Source organism: Sorex araneus, chromosome 3, assembly GCF_027595985.1.
Source record: "Sorex araneus isolate mSorAra2 chromosome 3, mSorAra2.pri, whole genome shotgun sequence".
Classification (NCBI taxonomy): domain Eukaryota; kingdom Metazoa; phylum Chordata; class Mammalia; order Eulipotyphla; family Soricidae; genus Sorex; species Sorex araneus.
The window spans coordinates 44,345,538-44,361,906 of NC_073304.1; the positions used below are offsets into that span (position 1 = coordinate 44,345,538).

The following is a 16,369-nucleotide window of genomic DNA, read 5'->3' on the forward strand; positions in this document are numbered from 1 at the left end:
TCAGCATTACATGTGTCTGATCATACCTCTTTCAAGTTATGTTGTGCTACCTCTTGAACATGAGCTTTCAAAGATTCATTTTCTTCTTGAAGATCCTGAAAAAGAATAGGTATGAAGTAAACAGAAAAGTAAAGGTTTAAAAAAAAAAAAAAGTCTTACTCTGTTATTTAACTTCTCACCTGTAACCATTTTCCTCTAGTCACTAGCTCTCTTTCCTTTTCTTCTAAAACACCCTTCATGGTATTCATCTGTTGCTCCTTTCCTTTTAATCTGACAATGAACAAATAATTATCAATGGAAATGTTACATGAATACACAAGGTAAAAATACTAAGAACTAGAAAGGAGTATTTTATATTTTACTCAAATCTTTGTATTAAAATAAAGTTAAATAACAACTATCTAAGTATAAGGATCCAGTAAAGTTTGCATATAACAAATTAAAAAATACCAGGTAATTATATAAATCCACTTCACCTATAACTAGAGACCTAGATATTATAGTAGCTCTACTCTCTCTCCATATTAGGTCAATACCAGCAAATTTAAACAGCTTATTACGATTGCCTTGTATAGTTTGAAAATTGCTACTTTTTAAGCTGCTACTAAAAAGGTGATGAGAAATAAGTTAAAGATCACATCCAGAATATAATGACTTTAAAAAATAAGACTTCCTATTCTACCTCTAATCTCATCCAAAAAATTCTATAAACCAAATCTAAAAATTTAGGATCATGAGTCCTCTTGAAATAATATTTGGAGGGGCCAGAGCAATAGTACAGTGGGGAGAGCATTTGCCTTGCATGCAGCCAACCCAGGTTCGATCCCCAGCATCTCATATGGTCCCCCAAGCACCCCCAGGAGCAATTCCTGAATGCAGAGCCAGGAGTAACCCCTGAGCATTGCCAGGTGTGACCCGGAAAAGAAAAATAAAATAAGGAATTATCTGAAATACCGCTTGACTTCAGGGAATATATCCCAGGGGTATAAAAAAGCACAGCAGAAATGACATCTGCACTTGTATGTTTACTGCAGCACTGTTCACTGAATCCGGAAACAACTCAAGTGCCCGAGAACAGATGACCGGTTAAAGAAACTATGGTACATCTACACAATGGAATACTACACAACTGTTAGGAAAGATGAAGTCATGAAATGTGCCTATAGGTAGATGGACATGAAGAGTATCACGCCAAGTGAAATGAGTCAGAAAGAGAGGGACAGACATAGAATGGCTGCACTCATTTGTGGAATATAAAATAACATAGTACAAGACTAATACCCAAGGACAGTAGAGACAAGAACTAGGAGGACTGCTCCACGGTTGGAAGCCTGCCTCATCAGCTGGGGAAGAAGGCAGTTGGGAAACGATGGTTGGAGGGATCACTCAGGAGGGAGATGTGTGCTGAAAGCAGACAAAGGACCAAACATGATGGCCTCTCAGTATATGTACTGCAAACCATAATACCCAAAAGTAGAGAGAGAGAGTAAAAAGTGCCTGCCTTAAAGGCCGGAGGGGAAGACGGGGATACTGGGGACATTGGAGGTAGGAAATGTATACTGGTGGAGGGATGGGTGTTCGATCACTGTATAACTGAAACTCAATCATGAAAGCTTTGTAACTGTATCTCAGTGATTCAATAAAAAATAAATAAATAAAATACCGCTTGAGGGGCCAGAGAGATTTTACAACAGTAAGTCTCTTGCCTTGTGCAAAGCAACTCGGATTCAAGCCCTGGCACTCCAGATGGTTTCCTGAGCCCATCAGTCTGAGAGGAAAGCCAGGGAAAACCCTGAGCACAGCCAGGTGTGGCCTCCAAAACAAAAAAAATAGATATAAAAATAAAATACCGCTTGAAAAATTTTAAAAGCTTGGACTTTCAGGACTGGATGGATAAAAAAGCAGGTAAGGTACTTGCCTTGCACATGGCTGACCCAGGTTTAATACCTGGGACCTTTTATGGTTCCCTAAACCTACCAGAGTGACTCCTTCATGCAGAGCCAGATGTAAGCTCTAAGCACAGCCAGGTATGGCTCCAAAACCAAAATTTTCAAAAACCCAAAAGACAAACAAAATCCTAAGGTTTTCATTATAATTACATCTAACTTGTAGAAAGGAAATACGAAAGGAAATGTTACTTACAAATTCTGCAATTCCTGAATTTGAGAAGTGATAGATAACTGAAATAGAAAAAAGCAAGAGAAAGTTAATTCTTTCAAATTACCTTTGTGAGAAACATTAAAATGTATATACCTCAAATTACAAAATTCCCAGATACATTATTTACACCAAGCTGATAAAAAGACTGTTTCACCTACCCAGGATCCAGTTTTATTAATAAGAAAAATTAAAAATAGATGTGGGGAGGGGAAGAGGGTAGGGTGGCAAGGAAGACAGATATGAGCAAGTCTAAATGTGATATTTATTCTAATTGTGAAAATTAGAATATTAACTGTCCACATACCTCCCCCTACTATATCAGAACTTTTCATCCCCATCTTCAAAGCCAATTACTCAACAGTACTCTACATTGTCCTTCTTTAATCTCTTTTTTCTTATCATACGTAGTTCAACAGTACCTTTTATCCCCCAATGTCTTCTTATAGTCCCTTCAGATTTGGCTTAGATGACAGTTCCTCGGGAGGAGACTTTCCTGAACTCTCAATCTATATTAGAGGAGTATGATTTTTTTCATCATACCCTGTTTCGTTCAACACATTATCTACAATTACTAGCTTAGTGCTTTGACAAGTAGGAGGAACTCAATAAATACTTAACATTGACTGAATCTGTTGGATGAATAAATGAATCATTTCTTCCATGCAATCTTATCATTTTCTCAATGAGGTCTTTCCAGATTATCCAAAACCTATCCATTTCCAAAACCACATCTACTCAGAAATTACCCAATGAAATTAGTATTTTGTTCCATAGGCAAAGACTGAGCAATTAATATTCTATAGCAACATATTTAAGTCCATGCAGATTAAGATAACAATCTAAAAATATTAACCAGAGTATTTAAGTGGGCAAACTACTAAATACTAATGCAAAAAAACAATTCATAGGAAAGAATCTAATAGTAGAAAGATATATTAATTAAAATGTAGAAAAAATTTTCTCAAATCAGGTAAAGTGAAAAAGCACATAATCCAATATACTTGCAGCACACTACTACCGAAAGTTTTTTTCTGAGTAATAAGAAAAAAACTAAAATAGCTCATCAATACAAATACACTAACAAATCTGTCATGCCATGGCTCTGGGATTTTTACCTGTTGAGCCTTTTCAAGCTGGACATTTCCTATTTCTTCTTTTAGAGTCTCTATTTCCTGTTTCAAATCCTTGACAATGACAAAACAGACAAGATTGGACAATGGAAACACAGAAATTGACATAAATATGCAATGTAAAGACAAACACATGAAAATAAATGGTTTTCACTAAAGCTGATAAACAAAAAACAAAAACCCCAGTTTACTCTCTCCCAATACCTGAATAGTTTTTTCTTTATTAGCAACTTTGAGAAGTTCAGCTTCTAGAAGCTCTTCCACAGATTTGATCTTTCCATCTTTTTCATGGATCCTTAAAGAAACATAGTATTAATTTGAATATAAATTATCAAGAAAAAACCTACTAAAATATAAAATAGCACCAAATCATGAAAAGGTTCTTCAAATCAACTCTTTCCATTTTAAGTAAAAAAGCAACATATGTTACAGAAATGTATTTGTAAACAAATCTGTAAACAAGAAATTCATCTTACAGCCCATGTAGAGAAGCTGGTGAAATGCCTCAACAGTACATAGATAAGGGCTAAAAAAAAAAAAATAGTAAAAATAGTACAGTGGGGAGGGTGCTTGCCTTGCATGGGTTCAACCTGGGCTCTATCTCCAACATCCCATATAGGTCCCCCAAGCATCACTAGGAGTAACTCCTGAGTACAGAGCCAGGAATAACACGTGAGCATCACCAGGTGTGTGCACACACCTCCCCTGCCCACACCCCTCAAAAAACACAGTACACAGATAAAAGATTTGCACCTTGAGGAACATGAGGGAGACAGAAATCAAGTTCTTCTCACCTTAACTCCTCAACTCTAAGTTTTTGAATCTAACTTTATGGACATTCAAGAGGATATATGCAAGGAACTGATCTCTCTATACAATATAACCATCAATAATTTCTACTACAGAAACAGAAAAATCAATTCTTAAGAAAATAATAACAGATGCATCTGGGGAAATGTAGCTAACATCTTATCCCATTGATAAAAAAAAATATATTACAGTTAAAGTTAAATTAACATAACAGCTGCCCCAACAGCAAAATATCAAGATTTATAAGAACCAAGATTAATGAAAAAAAAGATAAAAACCAATTGAATAAGGTCATCACTCACGCTTTCTTCAGTTCTTCAACTAGAGATGCAAAGGAAACCTGTAAATAAGAAGATATCATTATGGGTCAGAAATAGAAATACAAAGTATGATACAAATATGAAAAGTAAACCCTAACTTTCCAAGTTTTTAAAAACCATCATTATTATTAAAGCACAGAAAACAACTTTTAAAAGCAGCTCTCCCCCCTACCACCCACTTTGGGCCTCCAAAGAAACAAGGCTTAGCTCTACAGACTTAACAATTCAGTACAAAGATGCAGCAATAGCCCATGAGAGCAACACCAAGTGGTGCTTAGATGGCTGTGCAGTTAGGGCCAAGCATATGCTTGACATGCACCAGAGTACTTTAAGCTATCTCCTTGTCACAAAAGTAAGCAGCTTTTAAAGCTATTTAAGTGTAAGTTCAAAACAAAACAGTAGTAAATAAGCACTGAAATTACTGAATTAACAATTCTAGTCAGAAAAAGAGAAAACTAGGAACTGCCTAGTTTCCAAGTGGCATTATTTAGCTTTTTTTGCTATTTGAGACTTTTATATTTGTATACTCAAAATCTTTGTAGCTCTACTATGCAAAATACTCTCCCCAATACTGGCCAAACAGTATTCAATAAATCACAGCCTCTTATTAAATTAAATCATTACTTATTAAATGTAACTTATTAAATCATTACTCATTCATAGATTAAAACTATAACTGACAATTTATACTTAGGAGAAGGGAGGGAAAAAAATAACAGATTTTCGTTTCATTTTCTTTCTTTGGTTTTGGGGCCACAACCAGCTGTGCTGAGTGATCCCTGGCCGGCTCAGGGAAATATATAGATAGGGTGCAGAGGACTTCCCTGCCCATTGTACTATCACTTTTGCCACAAACAACAGATTTTCTAGATTGGAATGTAAAAGATGTGTTTATTGTATTTAAGAGTATATGATCAATTAGTTACACTACCTGGTCATTCTGCTTAGCCTTCAAGTCTTGAACTTCTTTGGTCAGAGAAGAATTTTCTGTTCTGATCGCCTTTTCAAACATATAAATCAGAACAGACATTTAGTTCCTGAATCCCCCAAAAAAGTTTTCAAAATACATGTAGAGTGTTTATCTTCAGTTGATTTCTATTCCACTTTAGAACATTCTTCAACCTTTTTGTTTTGGGGCCTCGCCCAAGAATATTCAGGGATTGCACTTGGCTCTAACTCAGGGATCACACTCAGGGGACCATAAGATATACTGGTGCATGCAAAGCAAGCACCTTACCTGCTGAACTACTGCCCCTCTTCAACTTTTTATACCTGCAGACCAGCACCTGTCCTGCACACTAGTCCACAGACCAGCAGTTTCAACAAAGGCAGCAGCCCAATAGTTTCTAACCCTTGCTGACTAGCACTGGTCCACGGAGAGATGGTCAAAGATCACTGCTCTAGAAGGCCCAGATATCTCACTTTTTCATTATGTTTACAATTCTGTAACTCCTATGGCTAGTTAAGCATATTTTAAATTCAATTATCCCCACATATACTTGTATTCTTATTTCCATGACCTCAAAACTCTGTAATATATATAAATATGCATATATTTATATATTATCATATATATTGTCAAGTCATCTCTCCGTTAAGTACAAATGAAACCGTTAGCTTTTCTAATAGTCCAATTCTAATCAAGTAAGATTGGTTGATCATAAAACAGAACTGAATTACCCTCCTACACACTGTCATGAACTTAAGAAATACACTTATAATCCTTTAGCTATAATTTGGACATAAATGGATTTGAGGAAACACACAAGAGAGTAACAACAAATTACTTCATTAAGGCAATAAAGGCTACATACAGCAAAGAACTTCTGATATCTAATAAAATCCTAACTTTAATGAAAAATTACATTACATGAATTCATGAAATGCAGATAACTAGTTTTTCTGTAATGAAAAAGCTAGGGATATCTACCAAACTGAGCTGAGAGTGCTCCAGCTCCAGCTCATCCTTCCAGTACTTCAATTCTGCCCTAATGCTCTTCAAAAATTTTTTTAAATATCAGTATCATTAACTTTAGAAGCCACTGAAAAATTTTACATGAATTACAGTGAAATCTCTTCATATTTACTGAAAAACACACAAAAAGAATTGGTCAAAATTTCTTACATTCAGTTCCTCTTCTTTATTGGCCACCTGAATAAGTCCAGTTTCAAGTAATTCTTCCACTGTCTTCAACTTCTCATCTTTTTCTTGAATGCTGAAATTGTAGATTTAAAGTATATAAACTATTTTCAAAGTAAACTATATTACGTTTCAATACTTTACATGAATCAATTCCTGTGCCCATTAATCCTTATGAACTTTTAATGCCTTAGAAATTAGAAAAGCTTCTGGAAATCATTTAATCCAGTTTACTCTACCAATAAAATATGTTCAAGTCATGCATGCTTACATGCATTAAATACAAGTAAATCATTGCCACATGACATTCACAAATCTAAAGTAATGCCAAATAAAAACCAATAGCATACCATTCTCTTCCATTATGAAATATAAAGAGAATTAAAAATTTAGATTAATGTAGTATTTGACAAATCTGTTATGTCAAATTTGGTAGAACTTAATCATTAAAATAGAAGAAATCTTTAATTTCTTACCATTTCTCCATCTGTTCCACAACATCTTTATTAGGCTAAAATTTTTAAAAAATAACAAAATATTAATTTACTAATTTTTGGAATAAAAACTAGATTATAAGTAAACTTTTAAAAAAGTATTATCAATTTCTAATAATCTATTAAAATTAATTAATCAAAAATTTAGGGAAATATTTGAAGACTGTTAATAAAGATTTAATTTAGAAAACATGAGACAACAGAGAACTACTATACTAAAGACCCAGAAAAGATAACAAAACAAGTTGGTGTCTTATGAGCAATTTTTATTAAAGAAAATCCTAATTCCTAGTGCTTAGCCACCAACTTGTTTTGAACAAGCTGGAGGCCACCAGATCACAGTATGGGTGGGGAGGGAGATCATGTAAGGCGTAATGCGAGGGTTTAAACTTGGGTGTCTGCATTTAAAAGACTGGCATCTCTGACCAAAGAGTGATCTTTCTGGGCTCTCCTTTATTTATTTATTTATTTATTCATTTATTTAAGCAATTCAAATGGGGGGGATGACTTTAAGTCTGTCTTTTCTTTTTTAGTAAATTATTTTTTAATGTAAGCCAGTGCACAAATCCTGTTACAACTCAATACATTTTTAACAAGTAGGTAATATACAACCACTACCAACAAAGACAGAATGTTTTTAAACACAGTGATTTGCTTTTGCAAATTACAAAAGCAAGGCAGGAGCACATTCTTCCTGTAAAAGTTTTAAAATGGTTTCCAACCACGGGTCTGCAGGTGGTAAAAGATTGAAAATCACTCCTATTTCTGAGATTAGGCATAGAGGAATAGAGGAAGAAGTTCTGAATGGGATGAAATCTTCCTATCAGAAAGGAGATAGATCTGTCAAAGACAGAGCAAATCAGGTATCAACTATGATATACATGTATGCAGTTAAGAACAAATCTTCCAAAGAGATGACTTTAATCACCTTTTTAATGAAAGTCCTCTTTTAAAAACTTAAAGCAACTTATTTCTCACCCAATAAATTCAAATACCTCATCATTACTACAGTGAGCAAAAGACAACAGAAAATGTCCATTCTAACAAACAGCCTTGTCCAAATTAAATTCAGGTCATGGTTCCTTCTCAACAAACAAAATTCTCCATGATTAAGTCCTAACAAACCTTTCTCCACTATTTATATCTAATATTTGGCACTTCTATAATATATCAGTATGCAGTGGATGTCTACTGTTCCATATATTGTCATGATTTTTAAACACTGCATCTCCTCAATCTGATTGCTCCTTGGCTCGCTGACAAACTTACAGCCATTTTTCAAAATCAGGCCAGGGTTAGGAACCCTATCTTACTATGGGTGGAAACCAAAGTTCATTCATTTCTGAAAATTCAGTAAGTAGCATAATAACAACGTTGAGTTGATAAATTTAGCAAGGTTAGTTTAATAAGTACTATTGGTTAATTACTCACAACTACTCAACTGCACAAAGCTGATGTAATTCAGTATTTATCCAACATTTCGTTCTATATGTAATATACTACAATCTCCTTCCTTGCTGATTTTCAAAACACCTCTTCCACAAATAATTTTTCTTCAATAAAATAAAAAGTTTAGCAGGACAAAAAGAAATTTCCTACACCTATTGTTTTTATTTGGAAATACTGATCAATGAATCTTAAAACTGTGAAGAAAAACATGCTGCTCCTTTGCTAAATGCAAAAAAACTCATGATGCTTAATGGGATGGGGCACTTCAGAAAACCTCCCCCAAAAGTTTCATTTTACTCTAAATGAGATATTAAAACTGATTTGCATACTCTATCTGGAAATTTGCATATTTGAAACTAGAAAACCTCAGGAAAGACCTGAATAGTTTTATTCTGATGAGATATTAGTAATGTACTTATGTATTGTCTGTATCTAAATGGAGTCTTCCTTTCTTTAATGTTTAAATTGTTACCTTACCTCATCTCTGTTATTTTTCTGCTTCCTGCACCTCAAGAAACAACAATTTGGCACCATGACTGGTCTCAGTTTCAGTATTTCCTTAGGCTAAAAAGCCATAGTGCCAAAGAACTGAAGTTTTTCTTATATAACTAAACTGTTCATCCTCAACTGTCACTTGGAATTCTGACTGCTGGGTAGGAAGGGGTTAAAGAAAACTGAAAATGAAAATATCAAAATTACCATCATCTTCATTACTTTTTTCACTAGCAAGAGCAAGTAAGATGGCCAGGAAAATGTTTCTTAAAAAATCATTCTTAGGCCTACCAATGTAAGAGAAATAAAGTCATATCTGCAACCAAATCCTACCATCATATGCTTTCTAGACTATGAGAGGAAAATGAGCTTTCAGAACAACAAAAATTCTAAGAATTATAGGACAATGATCCAAAAAATTAGGATCAAATTGTATTTCCCAGGGCTGAAAAGATAGTACTGGGTGGGGCTCTTGACTTGCACACAGCTGACCTGAGTTTGATGCCCAACATCCCATATAGTTCTGTGCATCTCCAGGAGTAATTACTGAGTGCAGAAGCAGGAATAACCCCTGAACACCAACGGATATGGCCCCAAAACAAAAAAATGAAACACCACAAACTGTATCTTCCTCCTTAGTTATTATTTTAATGCAGGTATAAAATTTTGTTGTGATCTCTTTCATAAAAAATTACTCTTTATTAGTAAATCCTCTTCATGCTATAAGTTTAACAGAATAGTCAATCAAAAGTAAACTTTATAGGGAGTGGAAGCAATAGTGGTGCCGGGTCTCAATCCCCTGCACCACAGAATGTATTCTGAGACTGCCAGGAGTGACCTCTGGGCACAACTGTGCCCACCCCTTCCCTCTCCCTGCCACAAAAAATGCTCATTCAGTAAGGAAGATTTAAAAAAAAATTAATATGATTGGGATGTCTAAGTTGACAGCACACTTTACATAATACTTGAACAAGCCTTTTGCGAGGGCAGGGGGTGCAGGAGGAGGGATTTGGGCCACATCTGGCAACACTCAGGTGTTAGTACTCCAGGTTCTGCAATCAAGAATCACTTTTGGGACTGGAGTGATACTACAGTGGGGAGGGTGTTTGCCTTGCATGCGGCCACTAAAGGTTCAATCTGTAGCATCCCATATGGTCCCCCGAGCCCACCAGGATTAATTTCTGAGTGCAGAGCCAGGAGTAACCCCTGAGCACTGCCAGGCGTGGGACCCCACCCCCCCCAAAAAAAAAATCACTCCTGGAGGTGCCCAGGGGATCATTCAGGATGCCAGGGATCAAACTAAGATAGGCTGTATGCAAGGATGCAAGGAAAGCACCTTAACAACTGCTGTACTATCTCTGGCTCCAGAATAAAAAGACTTAGCATCATGTTTTGTTTTTGTTTTTTGTCTTTGGGCCACACCCAATGGTGCTCAGGAGACTGTCATGCGGGGGGACCCAGGTCAGCAACGTGCAAGGTAAGCACCCTACCTCCTGTATTAGTGCTCTGGCCCCAAGGCATTGTATTATTTTTACTGAAAAGAAAACCTCTAAGGCTTGTGGTTCTACTTTTGAATAATGATAGTATCATTTTGCTTAAGCTTAATGTCTTTTTTTTTTTTGCTTTTTGGGTCACACCCGGCGATGCACAGGGGTTCCTCCTGGCTCTGCACTCAGGAATTACTCCTGACAGTGCTTGGGTAACAATATGGGATACCAGGGATCGAACCCGGGTCGGCCGCGTGCAAAGCAAACACCCTACCCGTTCTACTATCTTTTTTAAAGTCATATATCTGCTGAAAGAATAACTATCATTTACAGTAACATGTGTTTTAGCTAACAAAGGTATATCCCTTTGGGGTTGGAATGACAGTACAGCAAGTAGGGTGTTTGCCATGACAGACATGGATTCAAATAGTCCCTCAAGCCCAGGCATGATTCCTGAGCACAAAGGCAGGAGTAAGCCCTGAACACGGCTGGATGTGCCCCCGTCCCCCCAAAAAAATGTATGAACCTAGGGCCAGAGAGACAGTATAGAAGCTTAAGGTTCTTCCTGCATGTAGCTGACCCCAAAACCTCAGCACCAGGAGGGATTCTGAGCACAGAGAAATGAGTAGCCCCTGAGCACCACAGTGTATAACCCACCACAAGCCCTAAATTAGAGAAAACGCACAATTTCCAATGTGTCATCTAAATAATCAAGATGTAAAAATGAAATTTGAAGAATTGCCCATTACAAAATAAAAGCAACACTTAGAAATAATCATAGAACAGACATCACTGAGGCTCCAGTTTATGGACCCATATTAATTTCAGACTGCTGTAGTTTTTTGGCTTGCTATAAATAATGAACAAAGAGTGATGGCAGTAGGATAAAAAGATGAAGTAGAAAAACAATCTAACGGAATCAAGGCTTCATATACCTACCACAAGCAAAATATTAGACTATGCTCTGTATATAAACTTCTCACATTTAGCAGCTCATGACACGTAAAATATAGCCACAATGCGAAAGGCTAGTAATGAAAAATGTTTGCTTGACTTTACTCTTAAGTTCTGATAGTTGGTTTCAAACCATTCTCCTATTTAAGAAACCATGCTACCTCAGAAAAATCAAAAAGTAATTTTTTTAAATTTTGCTAAGAATTTTTTAGTGTATAAAAATTAAGTTTTTTACATATATTCCATTGTAGAATAGGATATCTAGGTGCTTATAAACAGATTATTACTGTTATCCTCTGTAAGGCAGAGGTTCCCAAACTTATCTACTTATTGCCCCCTTTACAAGGGAAAAAAAAAAGCTCATGACCCCTCTAGAAATTTACCTTCTTCAAGCAAACAAGAAGCACTCCCTAATCATACTCAAGGTTAGTATACACCTTCCCCCTCACCACCCACCAGATCTTTTCAGTGTTCTCTCCAGGGCATAGTATGGTCCATTTTGGGAAAAACTAGGGGTCAATCTAAGTAAAGAAAAATGGTATTTTCCTTAGTTACTTGATAAGCACAAGATGAACAGAAATGCAATTAAAAGACATTAAGCTTTGGGGCTGGAGCGATAGCACAGTGGGTAGGATGTTTGCCTTGCACACGGCCACCCTGGGTTCAATTCCCAGCATCCCATATGGTCCCCTGAGCACCGACAGGAGTAATTCCTGAGTGCAAAGCCAGGAGTAACCCCTGTGCATCGCCAGGTGTGACCCAAAAAGCAAAAAAAAAAAAAAAGACATCAAGCTTAAGCTTAAGCAAAATTTCTCTAAATTAGTTGCTATTTAAGAAGAAAGAGATATACTATATGGTGGTTATTTCTGCCTTGTAATTCATGAAAAGTATTACCTGTTCAGAAACAAGAGTCTGTAGTTTCTGAACTTCTAATCGTAATGTTTTGTTTTGGTCATTCAGAATCTGAAAAAAAGTGGGAGAAAATTTCAATTTACAGTTTTATTTTAAAAGTGCTCAAGAAAGAAAACCTAGATTGACATGAGAATGCAAATTTCAACTGGTTTCATATTGAACAGTATTGGTTTACTTTCAGAATACATGTCTACAGCCTATGTACAAAGACCTATAAAAACAGTTACAATTGAGTCCCCTAATTCAATTTTGTATCAATCCAAAACAACATTAGCACTATACTTAAATTGTGATTTTCCAGTTTCTGTCAGTGATTTCTTGGAATCCCTGCTTGAACAAGTGAGAACTAAACATGATTTAGTTCTAACTAAACATGCAAATTTTATTGCATGCAGAGATTGCAGTGCTTTAAAATACTCATGCTGATAGCCATGACCAGAAACTAGTACTACATCAACATGGGAAACAAAAACATCACAAGATCCATACAGTATCCCAAGTCCATACAGAAAGGATGGAGCAAAATTCTCAAGTTCATTATAAGAACGGATACATTATGGCATTCTAGGCAAAAAGTCTAATAAAATTCACTATTTGTAAAAATATTTAGAGTTTCAGAGTGTTACATGTAGAAAATATTTCTAGATTCACTTCAACTGAAAACTATACAAAATAGTCCACAAAACTGAGTTGACAAATTTAATCACATACCTTAAACTCTTCCATTTTTTTTGAAATTTCACATTGTAGCTTCTCCTCGAGTAATCTTATTTTATCATCCTTAACATGAACACTATGAGAAAATTCAATCAAAATGTTTCATATATGCAGAACATTTTTATAAATTTATGCAAAACAATCAGATATAAGCAGCAACATTCTGTACAATTATAATATATATAAATGTTTGGTTTTAGTACAGTACTTTAATCACCTTTTTTGCATTTTCTCCAGTTCATGTGCTGCCGCAGCCTGTTTAGAATGAGAATTAAATCATTTCAGAAACTATTCTTTCACATTTAAATTTTTAAAGTTACATTTCCTATATGCCGAATGACATGAGAGTAATTATCATTAAATTCTGCAATTCTTTCACCATCCAGTATTTTGCACTTCTCACTGTACTTCAATTTTTATTCTAGTAGAGTATCTCCTTGATTAATAGAAATTAAAACATATCAGCACATTTTAAGTATTTTAAATGTTTCCTTTACTTCAAAATAATCAACTGATTGGATCAAACACTAACTGCAACATATAAAGAATAATACCTATGTGAACTGTGAGATTTGTATTCAAATACAAGAGACTTCCAACAATCAATCATGCAGTCAAACATAACTATCCATCATAATTACCATCTATATGAATAAAAATAAGGCTTACACTACCAAGAAAAATATTCAAACCAAAATTCTGAAAAAGAGTTGGCAGCAGGTCAACCTGTACTCTCAGGGCAAGTGTAGTAACAGCCTGATAGTGCTTTCAGGTCCCTGATACCTCAAAATTGCCACTGTACCTCTGGCCAGACCCCAATAACTCAGGACCAAGTTTCCCAAGAAATAAAAACGGCCAAAATTTTGGTATGTGGGAGTCAAACCCACAAACCACCTCCAGCTCGGCTATAAAAGCTCATTTATAGGCCTTGCTTCAGAGACCCATAAATAAATCTTGAAAGAGGTCAAAAGTCACAGTTAAATCTTGACCCCTGCAAGGTTCACTAGGGTAAATCGGAGGGGAATGGGTCAGCCTGGTGCCCACTCAAGCAGATCCCACAAACCATGCCGTGCCCCCCAGCCGAACTCCTCACAAAGATATCATTTGCTAAAAATTCAGGTATGCGGGTTTTGTGACTGAAATCTCCAGGTTTTCTCGGGGTTAGGATGGGCCACCTCCCTGCAACTCCACGCACTTCTGGAAGCCTTGGCAGTCATGTCCATACCCCAAAGCTGCCACTCAATTAAAAAGAGCTACTCCAGCCTTACCTTCCCAATAAAAATACCAAACTTCTTGAACAAATATAATGACTTCTTAGTACCTTTATTGCAAACCATAGTGCATAAAAGGAGAGAGAGAGCCACTTCGCCGCGCCCGCCGCTCCAGTATGACTGAGGAGGACAAGGGAGCTGCTTTGGACACCAGCAGCCCACTCAACAACCTGCAGTATGTGATTTGAGCGTTTCTGCCAGGCCCCCGGTGTGGGGACCCGGCGTTTCTCTTTTTTTTAATCTCTCTCTTCCTCAACCTCTCCTGGGCACAGCACAGCCTCCACACTTCTCTGAGCACAAAATGGAGGCACGCACCCAAATGCGCGGCGCGGCTGGCGGGAGATCGAGGGCGGGGAAGTACCGGTCTCCGCCCACCTCGGACATGTAAAGAGAGTGCAGCCACGTGGGCTTTCCCACTTCACCGCGCCCGCAGCTCCAGTATGACTGAGGAGGACAAGGGAGCTTTCCCACTTCCGCCCATGTGGGGGCCCGGTATTTCTCTAGGTTTTCCCATCTTATGAGCACCATAAAAGGGTAAAAGATTGTAGCGATAGAATTTCAGGCAGAATTTTCCCTGGACTTTATACAGAAACCCAAAATGCCATCTAATCATCAGCAATATGAAATGGTTCCCTTTTAACGGGTCGGACTTTGGTGGGAAACCCTAACAAGAATAGTAAGTTTTTTGTTGAAATATTGAAGGCAACCAAAATGGTAGCCATCTCTCTAGATTGAACTAAGCCATATCCCCACGCCAGCTGAGAAGAAATATCCTTCTATCTCAGGAAGAAACGCGGCGTGGCGTTAACCATAGTATGATGTCCATTAAGTTGACACGGACTTGGTGGCATGGGAATGGGATACAAGGCAATAAAGTATTATGTACATGGAACAGCGGGACGCTGGTGGAATCTCGAGTCAGGGCCGATACCAGCACACTACTTTTGGTTCCAGAAACTGCAGACCTTCTACCAGACTATCAACTAAGCCAGAGCCCCACGCCAGCTGATAACAGGAAATAACCATCTTTTCCGGTTTTTTTTCCTTTGTCAGGCAGCGTGGTGAATACTAAACAGGCGTGAACTCGGTGGCGTGGGACGAGGGGGGAAAAAAAATAGAAAAGTTATGTAACAAACAATAGGACTTGTTTGAAACCCCAGCAACAATAGCGAGTTATGTGTTGAAACACAGAATGTAAACAAGATAAAGCGTAAAGGAAGTGAATACGAGGTATACTGGGGTGGTTGGTGATGGAATAGGGGCACTGGTGAAGGGAAGGGTGTTTGAGTATTGTATAATTGACATAATCCTGAGAACTATGTAACCCTCCACATGGTGATTCAATAAAATTTAAAAAAAAAAAAAAAAAAGGAGAGAGAGAAAGAAGAAAAGTGCCTGCCATAGAGGCAGCCTGGGGCAGGGGGAGTGAGGGAGGATTTGAGGGATGGTTGGAGAGAAACTGGGAACATTGGTGGTGGGAAATGTACACTGGTGAAGAGATGGGTTCGATGGAATACTCTATGATTGAAACCCAATCATGAACAGTTTTGTAATGGTCTATCTCACAAATATTTAATAGAAATTAAAAAAAAAATCTGAGTAAGTGTTAAAACGCAATAAATATCTACCTGTTCATTTGCAAGGGCCTGTAATTTTTGTACTTCAGCTTTTAATAAGAAATTCATATTCTGTATGTCCTAAAATAAGAAAAACAGTATTAGAAATATTAAATATAATTTACACAGTTAAGTTTTCAAAGTATCTTTTCCACTAAAGCAAAGGGCTCAAATTGCGATTATTTCAGGGAGAAGCTACCAAATTATAACTATTATATTAATAAAAGCCTTGTAACTATTCCTTTTTGAGATCTAAAGGAGATTTTGTATATGAGAGGAGAGAATAAACACCGCCCAAATAAATTCTATTTCTTTCATTCTTTTTTTTTTTTTTTTTTGCTTTTTGGGTCACACCCGGCAATGCACAGGGGTTACTCCTGGCTCTGCACTCAGGAGTTATCCCTGGCGGTGCTCAGG

The 16,369-nt window shown here is 36.9% G+C and overlaps 1 protein-coding gene across 11 annotated transcripts in view; it reads right to left on the bottom strand.

Annotated features, from left to right (window-relative positions):
• The window catches only part of KTN1 (kinectin 1), a 106,657-nt gene that overhangs the window by 41,750 nt on the left and 48,538 nt on the right, over positions 1-16,369 (bottom strand). For 7 of the 11 annotated variants that reach the window (XM_055130544.1, XM_055130542.1, XM_055130547.1 and 4 more), the window contains 13 exons: positions 15,965-16,033; positions 13,283-13,320; positions 13,060-13,141; positions 12,331-12,399; positions 7,037-7,071; positions 6,546-6,636; positions 5,352-5,420; positions 4,403-4,440; positions 3,495-3,585; positions 3,276-3,344; positions 2,143-2,180; positions 180-270; positions 27-95 (listed from right to left, as the gene is read on the bottom strand). In XM_055130544.1, the coding sequence (XP_054986519.1) occupies positions 27-95; positions 180-270; positions 2,143-2,180; positions 3,276-3,344; positions 3,495-3,585; positions 4,403-4,440; positions 5,352-5,420; positions 6,546-6,636; positions 7,037-7,071; positions 12,331-12,399; positions 13,060-13,141; positions 13,283-13,320; positions 15,965-16,033 (849 nt within the window). The remainder of the gene's footprint in view (positions 1-26; positions 96-179; positions 271-2,142; positions 2,181-3,275; positions 3,345-3,494; positions 3,586-4,402; positions 4,441-5,351; positions 5,421-6,545; positions 6,637-7,036; positions 7,072-12,330; positions 12,400-13,059; positions 13,142-13,282; positions 13,321-15,964; positions 16,034-16,369) is intronic. The other 4 variants (XM_055130546.1, XM_055130539.1, XM_055130549.1 and 1 more) reach the window with 1 other exon arrangement.